Source organism: Pongo abelii, chromosome 6, assembly GCF_028885655.2.
Source record: "Pongo abelii isolate AG06213 chromosome 6, NHGRI_mPonAbe1-v2.0_pri, whole genome shotgun sequence".
NCBI classification, from domain to species: Eukaryota; Metazoa; Chordata; class Mammalia; order Primates; family Hominidae; genus Pongo; species Pongo abelii.
The window spans coordinates 36,486,518-36,508,088 of NC_071991.2; the positions used below are offsets into that span (position 1 = coordinate 36,486,518).

Genomic DNA, 21,571 nt, shown 5'->3' on the forward strand with positions numbered 1-21,571 from the left:
ATGTTTTCTTGTGCCTAGGCTGTATTTACAATAGGAAATCATAATCCCATAGTGTACAGTTGGATTCTGGAATGGCATATTTTTGCTGTCTGCAATGCACATTAATTCTTGGCAAGCCGGTGTACACCAGCACTAAGTCTGGCTGTCCAGCAGAGAAGGTGACAGCACAATATTGCCAAGGCCATGGCAGCAATTAGGCTGAATCATACACCTGATAGTTTCTGTTAGTGGAGATGCCAAAGGCAGACAGAGTCCAGTTTCGAAAAGCAGCAAACTAATCATGAATAATGCAGACTGTTTTGAGAGAAAGCAGGCTTCACCCTATCTAAAGATAAATGGGATCAGAGTAAAAGTCTCCATCAAAGGGGTCGGTTATTGTTCTTAGTAGTGGTTGTTGTTCATTAAGCTAGGCAGAAGCTGAATGCTTGAGTGGCCTCATCTGATTCGTCTTTTAGAGTCTAGTTGCAGCATTCTGAAAGGAATTCCCATTAAGCAAAAAGCTGCCATGTACTAGGAATTTTACATTCATTATTAATACATTCATTCATTGAACAAATGAATTTGTTTGTTGAACAAACAAATACGTTGAGCACATTTATGTACCTGGCACTATTTCAAATGGTAAGGATACAGAAGTAAACAGAAGAAAAGGTTTTACCCTCAGAAAGTTTACATTCTACTGGGCAGAGGTAGACAATAACCTCTAAGTAAATAAATTAATGCTATATTAAATATGTCACAGGGAATATTAGTCTGTTCAGATTCATGTACAGTGACAGCCCAAAATAGTAAGGACGTTAATGTTTAAAGTCTGAAGTCAGGCAGCCAGAGCAGAAAAAGCATTCCTTTGGCTCATTCTGTATTATTGCTCTGCTTCACAGGTCTCCATTGCTAAGATTTCCTCGTGGCTCAAGATGGCTGCTTCATCTCTAGCCATCAGCTCTGCATAAAGTAAAAGGAAGAAAGAAAGGGAAGAATCAGGGATGTCCCTCCTTGCAAATTCATATCCCTGACATTGTGGACATCTCTTCTTACTGTAACTCTTTGGCCACATGTAGCTGTAGGGAAAGCTGGAAAACAGTCTTATTCCTATGTAGGCATGTTGTCAGCTAACATCTAGGTGTTCTGCTTCTATGAATAATTACAATCAATACTGGAGACCTCTCTGAAGAGGGGACAGTTGAGCAGAGAACTAAAGGAACTAGTCATGTGTTTTTCTTGGGAAAGAACTTTACAGCGGGGGAAAGAGAAAGCATAGGCATGCTCTCTCTTGCCTCAAGAGCTATGCTCAAGTGGTGCTATGGTTTGAGCGTGTCCCCTAGAAGTTCAGGTATTGGAACCTCAATTCCTCAATGTGGTAGTATTGGGACATAGGACTAAGTCGGAGGTGTTTGGGTCACGGAGACTCTTTCCCCATGAATGGATTAATGCTGTTCTTTAGAGACTGGGTTAGTTCTCAGGGAACTGGGCTAGTTCTCATTAAAGTGGGTTGTTACATAGCAAGCTTGACCCCTTGTGCTTGTCTCTTTTAGCTGCACTCATATGTCTGTGCTTCTGCCAGGCTATCCAGCAGCACTAGGCCCTCACCAGAAGCCGACCAGAGGCAGCCACCAAATCTAGGACTTCCTAGCCTCCAGAATTCTGAACTAAATGAACCTCTTTCCTTTATAAACTACCCAGTCTCTGGTATTCTGTTATAGTAACAGCAAATGGATTAACGCAGGTGAGAAAATGATTGGTATATTCCTCCATTTCTTTTCAAAATACTATAAAATATGTACTATTATCTCCACTGAAGAAAAAGACTACCTCCAGAGATGTTAACTTTTTCCAAGTTACATAGGTAGTAAGTGAGTAAGAGTCTTACTCTAAATATCTTTTATTTCATCAAACTAGGCTTTCAAAGCAGAGTCTGTGCATCTTTTTAAAAGAAGATAGTCTGTTCTCTCGGTAAATACACAGGAAGTAAATTCAACAAAGAGTAAAGTGTGTAGGTTTCATCACGCAGGTGTCCACGACATGTACTTGAAGCAAAGCTTTATTCTTTAGTCAGTTATACATAAAGTTGGTTGAGACTATTGAAGTGGTATGGAAAGAATAAGAAACTTAGAGTCAAGAAATCGAGTTTGAAAACTGCTTTTCTCAATACTAACTCTGTTTTGGGGCCAACTGCTTAAATTCTTTAGGTCTCAGTTTCTTTATTGTGAAGTGGGTACAATAATAGCCATTATGTAATAAAGATTAAATAAGAGCATGCACAGAAAGCATTTGGCAAATTGCCTATATTTAGTAATAATTAAAATAAATGCAGAAGCATGAATCTGAGCTCAGCTCACTTTACTTCAGTTTATAAATATTGCTTCAAAGTTGTGATGAATTCAGCTACTTATTCCTCCTTCTCAACCACATGCAATAATCACCCCCAACTTTAAGTTTTCTCTCCTCCTTCTTGCCATAGCAAAACAGACATGAATATCAACGGCCCTTCTTCATAGGAATTCTCCAAACAGCCCATCAGTGCTTCCCTAGGAACATACTCAACACCCAGAATCCTCCTCACCCTCACAGCCCACCCAACTTCTGTTTCTCTAAAGACATCACTATCTTTCCATGTCCCAAACCCGAAGGCACCTCCTTTTCTCAAGCTCAGATCAGCTGGCTGTAAAGTTCTATTATCGTGTTCTCCAACATCTCCTGCACCCATGCTGCCTTCTCCATGTGCTTGGTCACCAGCTGACTTCAGTTTGTCTTATTTAACTTCCTACTAGAGAACAAAAACTTCTGTTTAATAGGCCAGTTATTCTCCTGTTTCTTTTTGCTTCCCTTTGTTCCTCCATTATTTTGCCTTTTTTTTTTACCTTAGAATTAATATTTCCCATTATTTGGTCCCAAAGATTCTCTTCAAGTTTATGCCCCATGATTCCACCTGTATTCCACTTGCAGTCAAGCTATTTCAAGCATGGTTTGCATTGTTCATCTCTGTGCCACTACCTCTAATGCATTCATAGTTGATTAGCTGGCTAAGCATACACGTGGTTTAAATTCCTCCTCACCCATAAAACCACCTGTGCCAATCCTTCCCCTAAAACAATGCATGTGCATTCTTCCTCCTCCTAACTCCTACCTCATGGGCTTTGAAACCTTCTTGTCAAGCTAATGGTCTTTCTTACATAATTTTTTTATTTGAGTGTCTAGCCCAGTTCTTACAGGGCTCATGCCTTACTACCCACTCAATCCCAAGACCCTGGCACTATGTAAACATTCAGTAATGTTTGCAGGTTTAAACTGAGGTGCACAACACAGCATTTCGTTCACCAGTCTCTTAGAACAATTATCACATTGTGTTGCATTCATTGTTATGTCTCTGCCTCTACACTATGCCGAGTTTACTGAGATTAGGAATCACATTTTCACCATCTCTAATAAAGTGGTTACTCAATAAACGTGTAGGAATGAACAGGACTCATGATGTGAGTCTGAGTCCCCAACAACTTCACCCATCTAAAAATATCTCCAACACTTCTATTTTCCATCTTCATTGTGAGTCAAAAGCATTCTGTTATTCTTACAGAAAATATTAGAAAATGAATGTCGAATGCTTACTTTTGGTAAAGTGACAGCTCTGGGTGATACTGTTCATGACCTGAATTTCCAAGACCAGAGGCAGCTAACCAAAATGCCCAGCGTGAGAATGGCAGAAGAATCAGAAAGTCTTCCCAGCTAATTATGTCAGAGCAATGCTGTGTTCATACAACATGATGTTGTGACAACAAATGAGATGACAAATTACACATAGCAGGTGAGGTGAAACATGCTGAGGATATGGAGGTGCACTATCTCTCTTAATAAAATCATTTCTAGTAAAGAGAATTAATTCAGTGGTTAGTAGCAGCAGGTGAATTATATGATGCTTTAAACTAAAGTAAAATATAGAAAAATATAACTCAGTAGCACATCATTCCATAGTTTCACATCATGGCAGAAATTATTTTATGTGCTCATGTGCAAACTTCCTTCCCCATTTGTGAAAATGACATAAACATACTGAATTATCTATTTCACTTTTAAATGATCCACTTCATTATGTGGTGATGCAATTTTAATCTGAGATGTTATGATTGTAGTATTGGTTTATAGATATATTAAGTCAAAGTTGCCACACTAAAGCATATGGTGTCACATAAGGTGATACATTAATTTGCAGCTACTCAGACAGTGGTAGCTTGAGAGCTCAAACAACATTCCGCCTCCTATCATTTTTTTAGGAAAAAAAATCCACAAACAAACCCTTCTACACTATTCTTTATATTTTAACTTAGATGGCTATATAACACATCTATGATGGGATCCTTTGAACTTTATTCTACTTTTATTCTTGGTTCTCAAAGTTTACAGTTGATAACTCAAGGAAATGTAAATTCTCATAATCTTAACAATTTCTTTAAATCATTTGAAGCTATGTTTTATTTATAAAAAATAAAAAAGAAAGAAAGAAAAACAAACAGGCTGGGTGCCTTGAGTCACACCTGTAATCCCAGCACTTTGGCAGACTGAGGCGGGCAGATCACCTGAGGTCAGGAGTTCAAGACCTGCCTGACCAACATGGTGAAACCCCATCTCTACTAAAAATACAAAATTAGCTGGGCATGGTGGTGCATGTCTGTAATCCCAGCTACTTGGGAGGCTAAGGCAGGAGAATCGCTTGAACCTGGGAGACACAGGTTGCAGTGAGCCGAGATCGCGTCATTGCACTTGCACTCCAGCCTGGGCAACAAGAGCAAAACTCTGTCTAAAAAAAAAAAAAAGAAAGAAAAAAGAAAAGAAAAAAGAAAACAACAACAACAACAACAAAATAAACAGCCTTTATCCTCCCTCACCCCAAAATCATAAATTGGCCTGGAGTATTTCAAATTGTAAACTCTGTGCTTCAGAAGCATGCTTTATTTCCTCTCCATGAGAGGAGTGTTTTTACCAAGTCAGACTTAAGCCTCCTATGTCAATGAGGTTCAAGGCAGGAGAAAAGCAAATAGGTGCCGCATGCAGCTGTTAATGTTTCCCTCCAGGTAAGTTACGAATATGCTCAGTGTCTGCAAGTACAAAGGCAGCTAGCTACCAGGGCACCATTATGTGCTCAGTTTATGACATGCAGAGGATTTAAGGATGCATCCCTAATTGCCTGAGACAAAACATCAGTGCCCAAAAGGATAGTTTTAGCCACCTGTGGCTATTAGGTGAGTGCCACTCCACTCCAGCTCTCCTCTGTTGTCAACTGAGCCACACACACACACACACACACACACACACATGCACACACTCTATCATGTGCTCACACATAAACTCATGAATCTCTATTACATATAGGGCTCTTTCACAGCATATGACAATCTTAAATTGAAATCCCAAGAGTCCGTTCAGCTCAGCTGCTCAACCTAATGACCTACTCTCAACGGAGGAAAAGAATCCAGTCAGGTGAATAAGTGAGGCTGCAGGCTTCCCACTCCACATCCATGATCCCTATCTTCCTCGGGAACAGAAACCTAACCTTATTTAAGTAGCAAAGTGCCAGGCTAGAGTCTACATTTCTTAGACTTCTTTGTAGCCGGGGTGACAAATAAACCTAAGTACAAATTGCTGGGTGGGACTCTGACAGAAAGCTACTTTAAGAGGGAACAGACAGTTGGCATGTGCTCTTTTTGCTTTTCTCTGCTTTTCTTAGTTGTTGCCTAGAACATAGATATATTAGCTACAGCAGCCACTTTGGGAACACCCACACTGTCAGGCCTAGGACCTCTTAAGGAATGCCAATAACTAGTTACCTCTGGATTCTTACTACAAATAACGATGAATATGGTTAAGTCAATGTGGTTGATGTTCTGTTATTAACTGCTCTTGACTGTGAAAAGATCAAGGATACAAAGCAGAATAAAACCACTGACAGAAGGTATCCCAAGGGAAATCGATCATGTTATCATCAAACAGAATAAAAACACTCAAGAAAGAAGCAGATTGCTTTCTCAGACACAGATACAAAGAAAGAAAAGGATAATGAAGAAATAAAAACTTTGTGAGAGCCCATCAAAAAGCTAGCTGACAAGAGGTGTCTCTCAGGAAATTAGAAATTACTTGTTAAATGAGTAGGATGATGAGGTCTCAATAGGAATGGAAAAGATATTAAAATTTTGCAAAAAGACATGTCAACAAGAGAGAGTTGCTGGTGCAGACACCATTGCAGATGCAGTGAGAGTTTGCACATTCATGCTTACGGCTCTAGGAAGTGCTCCAGCAGGAAGGAAGCGGAAATGGTGACCAGGCCTGCAAGCTTGGAGTCAGACTGGCTGCAGTTGAAAGGCAGCTCCACCACAGGTAGGAGGCTCACTTCTTTCATTTGTTAAATGTGGACAATCATGAGATGATGCATCATAGAGCAAAGTAGCACCAGAATGCTGGGGTTCAAATCTCAGTCCCTCTACTTACTAGATGGTAATCCTGAAAAGTCACTCAACCTTTCTACAACTACTTTTTTATGCCTATAAGATGAAGGGTAATAATAACAGCTACTTTGTAGGATTGCCATGAGGAATAAATTGATTCATGTGTATAAAGCACTTAGAGCTGGCATGCAGTAAGTGCTATATAGAATTAGTTCTCAATATTATTATCCAGATTGCTAGATAATCTATATACCTTGCTCAGAGCAGTAGGTAAGAGAGTATAATAAATGGTGAAGATAAAAGAGATAAAAGATGAGGATGAGGACAACTAGGAAAGGGGGAATATCTATAGGCTAAAAAGGCAAGAAGAAAGAAATATAGTGATGCAAGACAAGGGGACATATCATCACTAAGAGATGGTCCAGGATTGTGCATTAGGACACACTCTACAGATTTTATAAGGGGCAAATTTTCCTTTGCCAGGGAGTAAAAGGGGAGAAGAGAATTTTCCAGGAGTTTATTGAGCCCAAAGGGAGGACATCCAGCAGCATTCTAACCCCTTCTGCTCCAAGAGGAAAATGGCACAGGTGTTGCCCAGGTGTAAACTGGGTCCAGGCTAGAGAAACTGAGAAGTAGAGAATGGATTAGGGGAGAGAAGGTTTGGCAGAAAGAACAAATAATAATAATCCTTTGAGGGTGTGTTTTGGTAATACCACAGGAAGGACACCTGAAGAATGCATCTGAGGAGCACTCTGTGACGACCTTGCAAGCTTAGCAAGAGTCCTGCAGGCTGGAGAGGGGACAGGGAGGGACTTGATGATTTCTCCAGTTGAAATAGGCCAGAAGGTCACAAGGGTGGGAGAGAAGAAGGGAAGTGCTGGAATGAGGTTAAGATGACCAGGGAGGGAGCAAATCCACTTTTCTCTATGAGGTTGGGTCCCCAAAATTCTATACTCTAGATGCTGTCTGTCCTTCTGGGAAATCAGTTACCAATTTTGAACAAATATTTCCACCTGCACCAGACTCAGGATTGCGGCAGTTGGTGTTGGCTGAAACCAGGAAGAGCATGATGAGGTCCAAAACCAGAGTCAGGAGAATTCTTTTAGCTAAATCCCACCAATAGAAATCCATTGTTGGCTTATTTTGTTGAAGTGATAAACCATAGACATGATTCTTTAAACTTTAATTTGGTTAGTTCTTAACTTATGAACACATACAGCAGTTTAGAAATACATTGGAATACCAATCTAAAGTTAAAAGCATTGTTTAACTACTTAGAAGTATCAAAAAGATAATTTAAGGAACTATAACAAGAAGATCTAGAACTTGAGAAGAGCATAGGACACCAATTTAGTAAATAATGAATGTAGAATCTGGCAGTATTAAACCTCCTGGTGAACTAAAACCTAAACATTTCAGGACCACACATATCCTCTTTATTGTGGTACCCCTGGGTTTTCAGACATCAAGACCTCCAGGACCGGACTGGTTGTCATTGCCCTCAGATTTTATCTCCTAAATCACATGGATGCATGAGCATATTGCAAGAGCAGGACTGATAAAAGACGAAGTCTGTGCTCTCCAGGAGCAGAACACTGAATTGGAATGAGGTAAGATTGTGGATATTAAACACTCTACAAACCGATCTTTTGGCAGGCAGGATGCAAACTTATGCCAAAGAAGAGGAAAAGATTATTGCTATAAAGAAAAAAACACAAGCAAAGGGAAGAAAATGCCAAGCATTGAAAAAGCCAGAGAAATCTCAAGGAAAAAGGAAGAATCATCCTGGGTGTCTGTGGGTGGGAGTATTGTGTAATCAGTGATGGGGAATGGTCCAAACAAGGTGTTCAAGTGAGAACAAACACTGAGGTGGGGTAGGGATGTATTTAAAGAAGCATGAGAAAGCACCTGAGTGACGCTGGCCTGCAGAGTTGCAGCTCCTCTCACGCCCTCTGGCCTTCCACTATGACTTCATACATCTCATACTGGGGCTGTACTGAGACTGAAAGGAGAAGAGGGCACTCCTTTCCCATGGATCTTGGACCTCTGCAAAATGAGATCACTCCACAGCCCAGAGGGTTTGCCTCTGGGAAGACAATGCCCTGTGTGCAATGCCCTCTACCCATCCTTGCGCCCATTTGCTGACATACTCCTACTTCATACACCTGCCTCCTCTTAGCCACTGAGCAGGACATGTTTCAGATCTGGCCATAGGAAAGGCAGGGTTGACTGCCTAATGTCTTTGGAATCTGGTCTATTATTGTAACTAAGTTTCCCAGTATGTTCCATGTCTCTGGGGACATAGAACAAAGTAACAGCTGAGACGGTGGTTCTCAACCAGGACAATTTGCTGCCCAAAAGACATTTGCCAATGTCAAGAGATATTTTTAGTTGTCACAATTGGGGTTAGGGTGCTGCACAGGCCAAGGATGATGCTAAATATCTTACATGCCCAGGACAACCTCCCACAACCAAGAATTATCCAACCCAAAACGAAACAGTGCTGAGCTGCAGAAACGAAATTAAGACCACGAAGCCAAGGGTTGCTCAAGGAACATTTAAAACAGTCATGCTGCTTTTACTTAGCCTGAGGATTTTCTTTATTTTTCATGTTGAAATCTAAACTTTGCTTTGACTGGTATATGTCTGTCCCTCTTATTTGCTCTCAAATTCCAATTCTGTAGTGATGTTTTTATTACTAAATACAATCTAGAATTAAATCCCCTTTTAACCAAATTTTACCTGTACTTCCAGGTCTAAGATATTTCCCTATTTTCTCAAACTAAAAAAGGCCTCCTCCTCCTCCTCCTCAGGGCTCCATGTGGAGACAACAGTGACTCCATCATGGATGCTAATCTACCGTGTTGACTTCTGGTTAGCCTAGGCCCGTGAATGCCTCCTGATTCCTACTTCACTTCCTGTCCTTCCTGTAAGAACAAGCGCTCCCGCCTTTAGATCAAGGTAACCCTTATGTTATTGCACAAATGATAGCCCATGACACATGAAGCACTCTTGCCTGTTATGGAGGGGTGTCTTCAATTGTCTCTCTAGGGTAGGTGCCCTTTCCCTATGATATAAGAGCCCTGGGTCTGGGGAGTAATGTTGCAGAGGTCTACCTGTCTTGCTGCTTCCCAAGACCACACTTCCATTCATAAGTGCCCCCAGGAAATCGCCCTTTACCAACAAACTGGATGTGTCTTCCTCCTTCTTTGATTTCTCGGCTTTTCCTGGGTTTGGAGGCCACTTGGCATATATGGCCCTTTCACGGAACACTCTAGTTGATACCTTTTCTATGTTGTCTGCCCTGTTAGGCCTTGTGATGTCACCAGGCATGTGCCGGGCTCACTCTCTGCACTTGTGAGTACCAAAGCAGGCATAAACTGCATCAGACCTACCTCTGCATCCCCTTGCTGGGTTTCAATAAACATTTGTTAAAGAAATATTAAATGTCAGAAGCAAATAGCCTCAATTTTACCAGCAAAAGATATAATATTGATTGACTTTTCTTAAATTGTGACTCAGGTAAGAAACAACATCACAGTTAACATAACAACTTGATATCAATGGATAGAAATACACACTAGATAGTGGCCTATTGCATTTTTTTTTTCTCAGAGGCCCTTCTCCATGGATGATTGGTACAGACCGGTCACACAGAGCTTTAGGTTATCCATAGATCAGGGGTCCAAGGAACTTGCTTTTTAATACAACTCTATAACCTCAAAGTGTTTGGAAATTCACTATGTAGATAATAGCTCTGAAACAAGCTATTAAAGATTCCCAGGAAGAACAAAAGTCTGTTCCAAGGAAGAGAAGGGGGACTTCAGAACCCTTGGCACAGCCAGAGCTCCCTGCCTTCCTCTGCAAAGTGGGCAAGCCTGGCTTCCTCCAGGCAAAGAGAATGTGATTGGCCCTGCACTTATGGCTCCACTCAGCCTCAGTGAGTCCTGGAGTGGGTGTATTAACCATGCCTGTTATCTTCTGTATTATAATACTTTGAAAATATGGGGACTTGCTGACTCTGGAAGAACTGCCCCTCCCAGAGCTAGCCATTCCTAAAGATAGTAAACAACTTGCAAATAAATTCATTTTTTCAAATACAAACCAGCTGACCTAGAGCAAGCACCATCTCAAACACCTCCTCTAAGGGGTTCTCACATGCTAAGCCACAATCCACCTACCCCAGTCACCCCAGGGACAGGTACTAGACAACTAGGGACAACCCCTATGCGCACAGCCCACTAAAGTTATTCGAACTAGCAGATCCCAGGCTTGCTTGCCCTATTTCACCCCTTCCTTCCAATAGAAACCACAAAAAAGGCCCTTCATCATGTTTCCTTCCAGCTGCCTTCTGCCTCCTGGCTGACCTGATGCTCCCTCATGGGACCCTGTGTGCCATGCCCCTATTATTGGAAACTGTAATACGTGGTATTTTCAAAGACAGTCGTCTCCTGATCTGTTGGCCCTATTGTACTTCAATTTTTCTATTAACACACTATATTTTAAAACAGTGGGCTAAGGATGAGGTCAGTCCAGGCATGAAGCAGGATGCCGCGGTGTTAATGCTCTATTAGAAGCATGGGAATGGGATTTGGTGTCCTCTGCGGAAACCCTTCTCTGATGGTGAAGTGCAAGTACCAAAGTTTTGCTTAGGACCCAAGAAAGCAACTCAAATGAGCACAGCAGGAAGTAAGAGAATCAGAGCAGAGTCAGGCATGGGTTTACGGGGCTGACTGAACCGACAGAGGGTGGGAAGGAAAGACAGTGCCACCCGCAGATTGGGGTAGAAAGTGATCTCTGCGCTTGGGTCTTGCTCCCCAGACTCAGGAAGGTGGGATGAACTCAGGGAGCCCAGGTGGGGTCTGAAGTCCCATGGAAGAGCTGTTTCTCATCTGAGGCCCCACTTCTCTGAGGGCTGTGCCTGGGGCAGAGAGTGAGGTAGGAAAAGTTCTTTGGTTTGGGAAATTTCACTTCACTTTCCATTTTGTTTTTTCCTCTTATGTATCTGTCCCTACTTGCCACGGACATTCTTCCCTCTATATTTCTGTGGCTCCTCATTTTTCTGATCCTTACATTCCTTTTCCACTTTCCCCACTTCACCCTGAAAAATGGTTGCTTTGTCCAAGTGAACTGCCGTAGCAGGTGCAAGCCTCAGCTTCCTGTCACAGGCGAATTTGCTGAGACCTGCGCTGAAGTTTGAGAGTTCCCGACTGTCCATGAGGTCAAGGTCAGCACTGCAATTCAGAAGCTAAAGGTGGCTAAACCCTCATGCTCCCCTGGCTTCACTCCACTAGGCTCTCATTGCAGGCTCTTGTTGTACCTGCCCCTCCCAAGGGGAGCTGGTCTCTGAGGCCCAAGCCCTGCCCTCTGGGTCCCACCTCTGTGGGATTTCTATAGCTCCTGTCTTCTGTTCTCCCTCTGGGCATACGTCTCCCAGCCCAAGCCTGGGACCCTCCTCACCAGCCTCCTGCCTCTCCACGGGGACATCCTGACACCCAGATCCCTGCCCAAATTCAGCCAAAATCTTCCCTCCAAAACCGTCACCTTCTCCTGAGTTATCTCCTCAGAACCTCTTCCCACACCCAGACCCTACTCTTCCTTATTCATGTTCCTAACAATTCATGTTCATGGAAAGAAAGGGATGGAGAGGAGGAGGAAGGAGCCCCACTACAAGTTCTCTCATCCATCTCAACACCTCCACATCAGAGAAATGGGTTCTGATGTTGCTGACTCCCAGGTATGGATGCCGAAGTTTATGAAAAATCTAGTTATCGTTACCAGCTATGTCATGATCAATCCTTTATTCTTTATCTCAATATTATAGAAACAGGCATCATCATGTGTTTGTTTATTATAGGTTTATAGTTATAGAAGAATAAGCACTTTACAAATTATTTTATTTTACTTACTTTTTAATTGTTTTCTGACTCCGTCACGCAGGCTGAAGTGTAGTGGCACAATCATGGCTTACTGCAGCCTCGATCTCTTGGACACAACTGATCCTCCTACCTCCTAAGTAGCTAGCACTACAGATGCACCCCACCACACCTGGATATAATTTTTTTAAATTAATTTTTAAAAAATGTTTTGTAGAAATGAGGTCTCACTATGTTGCCCAGGCTGGTCTCAAACTCTGGGCCTCAAGTGATCCTCCCACTCCATCCTCCCAAAGTGTTAGAATTACAGGTGTGAGCCACCACACCTGGCCACAAATTATTTTTTAAATTTTATTAAGCTTGATGTTTCAGTGAATAACCCACAAGCCATTTCTTGTTTAATATAGTCCTACAGTTCATATCCACTAACAATTCATGCTCAACCCATATATCACATTATGGGAACCCAAACTCCGAAGTAGGCACAGATTTTCCAGTATGTAGAATGTAACAGCTAGAGAAAACCTATCCCCATGTGCTTCATCCTGCTGGCTCTTGCGGGAAACTTTGTAAACATAAATCAGACATAAATCACCCAACAATCAGGAATGGGTTATAAAATTTTATGTAGGCATTCATAAAGGTTGGAGAGCATGAAATATTATTTTTCTTTTGATGATACTTATTAAAGATGGGCAGAGTACATACCAAAAATAGTTTCCAGTAGGTGCATCTGACCAGTGGTTGACCCGAAGCAGCAAGCAACTGTGAGGCTGACCATCTCAGCAGTGCCTAACTCTAAAAATGGACACTCACCCCCTACTATGTCATCTCAATACTGAGCATCAGCTATTTTCCCCATAAATTAAAAGTATTTAAAATTTACATATGACTACCAAATCTCTGCTTGAGAATCCTAACCTTAAAAACATTGAATAAATGAAAATAAGAGATTTAACAACATAAATGGATAAATTATTCTACATAAGAATGACAGGTTAAACAAATCAAAGGAACATTGGACATGTATTTAGGCAACTTTAATTTTTTTTTAATGTTATACCAGGATGTAACAATGCTCACACAAATTGATAACAGAATTATTAAGATTCCAAAAAGGAAATGAAAATAATGAAGAGAATTAACCAGGAAGAAATATAAAGGATCAATAAGCACAGGAAAGAAGTCTTTAGTCTTTCATAATCCAAATGGAAAGCAACCATAACAACCCTCTCTTACCCTTATAAATTGATGGTCTTTTTCAAAAGGATAGTGTTTGGTAGGATAAAATGGGAACTTTGATTCACTGCAGATGAGGGACATATCAGTACAGTCTTTTCATAATGCATTTTGTGTGTAGAGGACATTTTGTGTCCTGTCATCATCTTGACTCTGCAATCTTATTCTCACCCCTACCAATGTCACTACAATGAGAGAACAATGTCCTCCTGGCAAGAGAAAAGCAAAATGTCTCCCTTACAGGGAGAACACTAGACTCTGTGTTTGGGAGTTGCTGTGTCTTTGACTTAGTAGCCACAGTATTTTATCCCCTAAGAGCCTTCTCTCCTATTTTATGCCAGCAGGTAATTGGAACATACTTGCCTCTAAGGCATCTCCAGTCATAACCCTGCATCATGCTATTGATTTCATAGTAAATATTTAAGCAAAAGGAGAACTTCAACGCACCTATTTTTGATGTGCTGAGGAGAACCAAGACATTTGAAGCTGCCGTTGACCATTATGGCCAGTCTTGTGCAAAGAGCCTCACACTCCTCCATGCTGTGAGGAAGGAAAAGAGACAAAAATGAGCCATTTCCTGAAGATGGGAGGGTTGAGTCAAACTTTTCAAAACAAAAAGGAGACAAGATACCATTAGGGCAAATTACTTAATTTTTTTATACAGAAATCTCATGTTAGCCAAAAACAGCCAATTTTACAATTAACAAAAAATCAGTATTTTCTTATACCAGGAAGACCAGCTATAAAATATATAGAAGAGAAGCATTTAGCAATAGTACAAAAATACAAAATAAGAATAATCTTAACAAAGCAATGTGGATGTTTTATGAAAAGAAACAAGAAAGCCTTACTAATAGGCACAAATGAAATATTGAATCAATGGAAGGAGGCATGGAAGAGAAGTAAAGAATGGATATTTTGAAAACGGAAAAACTGTTATAATATGAAAATTAGTGTAATATAAAATAATATTAATATGTTAATATAAATATTAAATATTACCTTAAGTGTAAACATAAAACATAAGTAAATTAATTATATGTAAAATATAAATAAGTTCTATTTTAATATAGTGTATAATATAAAATATAATACCATAAATTACATTTTAACATGTAATTATAATTTAAATTATATTTTGACATTTCAATTCGAAATATGTTACAAAATTGGTAATCTATAATTATATTATTATAATAATGAAAATATATTATAATATATAGTAAATCTAATCAAAATTTTACATTTATCACTCCCATGAGAAAATTTTAAAATAATTATAAAGTATATCTTTAAAATTACTTGGTGAAAGGAAGAAAAATAATGAAAGAGGAATCATGAAAGAAGACTTGCTCCAGAAAACATAAATATTTTCTATATAACTAAAATAATTGCAATTCAGTAATACACTAAAGAATTACAAGGCAGATGTCATTAGAACAAGATAAGAGAGCCCCAAACAAGATGTTACTATCTTATATACATAATGATTTGAATATGGGAAGATATTTTCTAAGCAGAAAAGCAATGGAAGAAGCTATTAAGGGGTTTGTAGTCGTTGTGTCTTAACACAGCAAACTAGCATTAAAAAATTCCAGCCAGGCGTGGTGGCTCACACCTGTAATCCCAGCACTTTGGGAGGCCAAGGTGGGTGGATCACCTGAGGTCAGGAATTCGAGACCAGCCTGGCCAACATGGTGAAACCCTGTCTCTTCTAAAAGTACAAAAATTTAGCCAGGCGTGGTGGGGGGCACCTGTAATCCCAGGTACTCAAGAGGCTGAGGCAGGAGAATCGCTTAAACCTGGGAGGCGGAGGTTGCAGTGAGCCAAGATTTTGCCACTGCACTTCAGCCCGGGTGAGAAGAGCGAGACTCCATCTCAAAAAAAAAGAAAGAAAAAAATTCCAACAGACATACTGGGTAGAGGTTGATACACACTTATTATAAAGAACTCATATATGTTAGTTTAAAACAAAATAAAAAAATATAATAGAGAAAAAAGGGTAAATAACATGTAGAGACCATTCAAAGAACTGCTCGTGGGTAATAAACATACCAACAAATTACAAAAGATAAACCATTAAATCAATTGATTTTAAAACTATTTTCTTGCTGGAAAATTGTTCATGTGTACTTTTGTGTATTCTAGAGAAAAACGAGGGGTTTTTATTTCCAATCGCCACTTCAAAAACAATGAGTTCTCAAATAAAAAAAAAAAAAACAAAGTTAAGGCCATTTTCTCAGTCATTCTAAATATGTCATCTCATATATTGCTGGTGGAAGTAAAAATTGGCATAACTTTTTGAACACCAATTTGGCAGTAATTCCTTTCCTAAGAACTTACCCTAGAAAACACTGAAAATATAAATGCATGTAACAACTTATTTATAATAGTAAGCATCTGGAAACAGGTAAATGTTTCACAGTAGGAGAATATATCACTCATATAAGTAAAAGTTCATCCATATGTTAGCTATTAAAATGAGGTTCACCAAAGTCAATTAATCACATGGAGAAAAGTTCATAATATAGCAATGGTAAAATGACAATGTGTATTCAGAGAATTGCACAGGTATGTTAAAAAACTTCCTAGGAAGAAAAACACACAAAAAAGTATGACTGTCAATATCTCAAAAATGAAATTAATGATGGATTTTCCTTACTTATTTTACCATTTTGCATTATCCAAATACTCTACAGGAAGCATGTGTTATTTATATTATTGGAGAACAGTCATAAAGCAGTCTCCTGGGTGGGTTAATGGGCATTCAGATCAAGATATTTCTCAGCCTTCCATGCACGTCGATGTGGACATGCAACAAACTCAGCTCAATGGAATGTACAATTTCTGGGTCATGTTGAAATACAGCAGGCCACTTGACCTGGATTTTGTTTTTCTCCACTTCCCTTGAGCTAGGATGTAGATATGGTGCTGATGAGTCAACGTCAACCATGATGATGGTGATGGTGGCATGGTGGAAAGAACCCAAGGCCTTGGTTGGCCTGATGATGCACAGCCCACTGACATGAATTTAGCGAGAGGAAAAAATATGTCTTGTCTGGGCCACTGTAAGTTGAGGTTTCTTTGTTATAGTTGCTTAGCATGAAGTCCAAGAGATACATGTCATAAATTTTCCAAATATGCCTTATATATTTTCCTGTACAAACACATATTTCTTTAATTAATTTCAATGTAAAAGTAATCATCTTATGGGTGCACTGTAGGTACTCTAATTAAAGAGGCAGAATATTAAGTCACTTATATATTAGTTTCTTAAACATAGTTCAGACAAGTGGAGGTCTAACATGGTTTGTGTTTGGGTCCCCACCAAAATCTCACATCAAATTGTGATCACCTGTGTTGGAGGAGGGGCCTGGTCAGAGGTAACTGGATCATGGTGGCCGATTTCCCCCTTGCTGTTCTCATGATTGTGAGTTCTCACGAGATCTGTTTGTTTAAAAGTGCGTAGCACTTCCCCTTTCACTCTCTTCCTCCTGCTCTGGCCATGTAAGACGTGCCCACTGCCCCTTTGCCTTCTACCATGATTGTAAGTTCCCTGAAACCTCCCTAGCCATGCTTCCTGTACAGCCTGTGGAACTGTGAGCCTGTTAAACTTCTTTTCCCTATGGCAGTGTGAAAAGAAACTAATACAGAAAATTGGTACAGACAGAGGGGCATTGCAATAAAGATACCTGAAAATGTAAAAGCAGCTTTGGAACTGGATAATGGGCAGAGGTTGGAACAGTTTGGAGGGCTCAGGAGAAGACGGGAAAATAAGGGAGTTTGGAACTTCCTAGAGGCTTGTTAAATTGTTGTGACCAAAATGCTGATACTGATACAGGCAATAAGTCGAGGGTGAGGAGATCTCAGATAGAGATGAGAAACTTATTGGAAACTAGAGCATACTTCAGTTTTGTTATGCATGAGCAAAGAGATGATCTGAAATTAAAATTTTTATTTAAAAGGGAAACAGAGCATAGAAGTTTGGAAAATTTGCAGCCTGACATCATGGTAGAAAAGAAAAACACATTTTCTGAGGAGGAATGGCTGAAGAAATTTGCATAAGTAAAGAAGAGCTGAATGTTAATAGCCAAGACAATGGGAAAAATGCCTCAAAAGCATTTCAGAGACCTTCTAGGCAGCCCCTTGCGTCATAGGCCTGGAAGCCTAGGAGGGAAGAATGATTTTGTGGGCTGGGCCCAGGGCCCCACTGCCCTGCATAACCTCAGGACACTGCTCACTGTATTGCAGCTGCTCCACCTCCAGCCATCGTTAAATTATCCCAGACAGATCCCAGGCTACTGGTCCAGAGAGTGCAAGCAGTAAGCCTTGGTGGCTTCCACATGGCGGTAAGCCTGCGGATGCACAGAGGGCAAGAGTTGAGGCTTAGGAGCCTCCACCTAGATTTCAGAGAATGTATGGAAACACGAGATGTCCAAACAGAAGTCTGCTGCATGGACGTGGCCCTCGTGGAGAACCTCTACTAGGGCAGTGTAGAAAAGAAATGTGGGATTGGAGCACCTACACAGAGTCCCCACTGGGGCACTTCCTAGTAGAACCGTGAGAAGAGGGCTACCACCCTCCAAACCGCAGAATGGTACATCCACTGACAGCTTGCACTGCATTCCTGGAAAAGCCACAGGCACTGAATGCCAGCCCTTGAAAGCAGCCGTGGGAGCTGAGCCCTGCAGAACCACAGGGGCGGAGCTGCTCAAGGCCTTGCAATCTACCCCTTGCTTCAGTGTGGCCTGAATGTGGGACATGGAATCAAAAGAGATTGTTTTGGAGCTTTAAAATTTAATGACTACTCTGCTGGGTTTTGAACTTGCTCAGGGCCTCTAGCCTCTCTCTTTTAGCTGATTTCTTCCTTTTTGTTCAGGTGTATTTGCCCAATGTCTGTACTCTCATTATATCTTGGAAGTAACTAATTTGTTTTTTTTTATTTTACAGGCTCATGCAGAAGGGCCTTGCCTTTTCTCAGATGAAACTCTGGACTGTGGACTTTTGAGTTCATGATGAAATGAGTTAAGACATGGGGGAATTTTGAGAAGGGATGATTGTGTTTTGCAGTGTGAGAAAAACATGAGATATGGGAAAGGTCAGTTATGAAGTAATATGATTTAGATTTGTGTCCCTGCCCAAATATCACGTCAAATTGTAATCCCCAATGTTGGTGGAAGGGCATGGCTGGAGATGATTTGATCATGGGGCAGGATTCCCTGTTGCTATTCTTGTGATAGTGAGTGAGTTCTCATGAGATCTGGTTGTTAATAAATGTGCAGCACCTTCCCCTTGACTCTCTTTCTCCTTCTCTGGCCATGTAAGATGTGCTAGCTTCAAAAAATAAACACAAAATTTCCTGTATGGCTGGATAATCTAATTAGTACAGAAATATGGCTAGGCAATGCAGAGATTTCAGGAGTTATATTGGAATTCATGATGTTGGATGTGTGAGAAAAAAGTAGCGTTGGTCATTCTTGATTACACTGATTTCAACTCCCTTAGTAAGAAAAGTAGTATGCAAGGTTCTTATCCTCAGTTTCCTGCTCCATGCTTTACCAAGATTCCCTGGGGTAAGGAACCAGAAGAGGCAATGATAAATGAACTCAAAGTTAAGGGGAAAATGTCCAATACAGAGACCTTTTCTCAACAAAGGCTGCCATTTTAGAATCACAGAATAAATCATAAGCTTCCCCATTCTTCATCAACAGTGAGTAATTTTGATCTTTGTACTGCATGGATATGGACAGATTTATGGAAATGAACATATACATATTTAATGTGAAACCAAATGAATAGGAGGATATAAAAGAGAAATTGCAATGATATGCAGTCTTTCTGAGAACAATCTATAATAATTATATGAGAAATAAATGAAATTTTTATCATGACACCACTTTACCCAATCTTAGAACTTCTGCATGAACATGAAGGCTCATGTTCTCATGCCAGCAAACAAACTCCAGCAAAATAAATACAAGAATGTAGAGAGTTTCTAGAATTGGCAAAGCAAAATGATTGTTTTAAGCAAACACATGTATGCATTATGATAAAGGAGAAGGTTTATCAAATTTAATTCATTTCAATGTAAAATTTTATTTTCTGAAGTGAAATACAAGAAAAACAACAACAAAAAAAAATCCCAGGGTAGGACTTCCAACTAGGGTCAGATGAATAAACTGGTAAATTGTTTTCTCAAAAAGTAATGACGAATCTGGACAAAATTAACAAAAATAGCCATTTCAAAATTCTGAAAATTGAACAAAAAGGCATATCACAATCTAAGAAGCACTTTTAGCTGACAAACTGCTAAACTTAGGATAAGAAGACTGATAATCAGTGGCATTCCAGCCATAGGCTGCTCCCCACTCTCCCTAGTTTCACCAAAATGCAACTACTGGCAGGAAGGGCAGACCGTGAGGATCAGCAGCTTCTCTGCCCCAGCTGAAGAGGGTGCAAACAATTTGGACCATTGGATAATGCCCAGGTCCAGTGATACTGTTGATATACATGATTATTTTGGAGCCAAGCAAACAGAAAAAGCCAATACCTCCAGTATCTGGCCTCTACTAGACTGGAATTGCATGGATATAGCATGCATATAGCTGTGGCTGCACGTATGTGCAGCTGAGATTGGAGAGGGCCCAAGCCAGCCACATGTTCTTTGTCAACCCAGAGGCTATACACATGCACATAGGAGAGACACAAAAGGAGCCAGTAAAGTTAGGCTAACATGAAAATAGCCTGAACTTTGAATTTCTTCACTCTCCACACACAGATACATTTGCAAAGAAAAAAACCTTGTTGGCCTGAGGTGGTTGAGCACAACTTGTGCCCAGTCACTCACTAGCAACTAGCCTATGCATAAACAGAGTGACTCCTATGAGCCGGTCTTAAAAAATGAGAACAAATTTTAAAAAACAAACTGGCTGGGCACGGTGGCTTATGCCTGTAATCCCAGGACTTTGGGAAGCCGAGGTGGGTGGATCCCCTGAGGTCAGGAGTTCAAGACCAGCCTGACCAACATGGTGAAACCCTGTCTCTACTAAAAATACAAAAATTAGCTGGGCATGGTGGCAGGTGTCTATAATCCCAGCTACTTGGGAGGCTAAGGCAGGAGAATCACTTGAATCCACAAGGCAGATGTTGCAGTGAGCCAAGATTGCATTGCTGTACTCCAGCCTGGGTGACAGAGTGAGACGGTTCAAAAATAAAAATAAAAAATAAAAAATGAATAGAGGAGTCAGTAGCTACTCACTAAAGGAGAAAGAGTTTTCATAGATTTATCTCAGGCAAATAAGTAAGACACAAACACAAAATAAACAAATAAACTTTTAAAAAATTGGCAACAATAACCACTATAGGGGAGGGAGAATCAGAATCCAGACCTGCTACAATTATCTAAAATGTCCAGTTTTCAATAAAAATTTTTAAGGCATGCAAAGAAACAAGAAAGTTTCTCCCCATAATTGGGGAGGAAAAAGCAGTCAAAAGAAATTGTTTATGTGTTCTCAAATGCTAGATTTAGAAGAAAAAAATTAAATGCAGCTATTATAAACATCATCAAAGAACTAATGAAAACCAAATTTAAAGAATTAAAGAGAGAGCTGGCAAGATGGCCGAATAGGAACAGCTCCAGTCTGCAGCTCCCAGAGAGATCGACGCAGAAGGTGGGTGACTTCTGCATTTCCAACTGAGGTACACAGTTCATCTCATTGGGACTGGTTGGACAGTGGGTGCAGCCCATGGAGGGCAAGCTGAAGCATGGTGGGGCGTTGCCTCAACCTTGGAAGCACAAGCGGTCAGGGGATTTCCCTTTCCTACCCAAAGGAAGCTGTGAGAGACTGTACTGGGAGGAACGGTGCACTCCGGCCCAGATACTGCGCTTTTCCCATGGTCTTTGCAACTGGCAGACCACGAGATTTCCTCCAGTGCCTGGCACCTGGCTCAGCGGGTCCCACCCACACAGAGCCCAGCAAACTAAGATCCACGGGCTTGAAATTCTCGCTGCTACCACAGCAGTCT

At 40.6% G+C, this 21,571-nt stretch overlaps 1 protein-coding gene across 3 annotated transcripts in view; it reads right to left on the reverse strand.

The window, feature by feature from the left end:
• Positions 1 to 21,571, reverse strand: part of ABCA13 (ATP binding cassette subfamily A member 13) — a 486,937-nt gene that overhangs the window by 23,808 nt on the left and 441,558 nt on the right. For all 3 annotated transcript variants that reach the window (XM_054559199.1, XM_024249790.2, XM_054559198.1), the window contains one exon: positions 13,994 to 14,086. In XM_054559199.1, the coding sequence (XP_054415174.1) occupies positions 13,994 to 14,086 (93 nt within the window). The remainder of the gene's footprint in view (positions 1 to 13,993; positions 14,087 to 21,571) is intronic.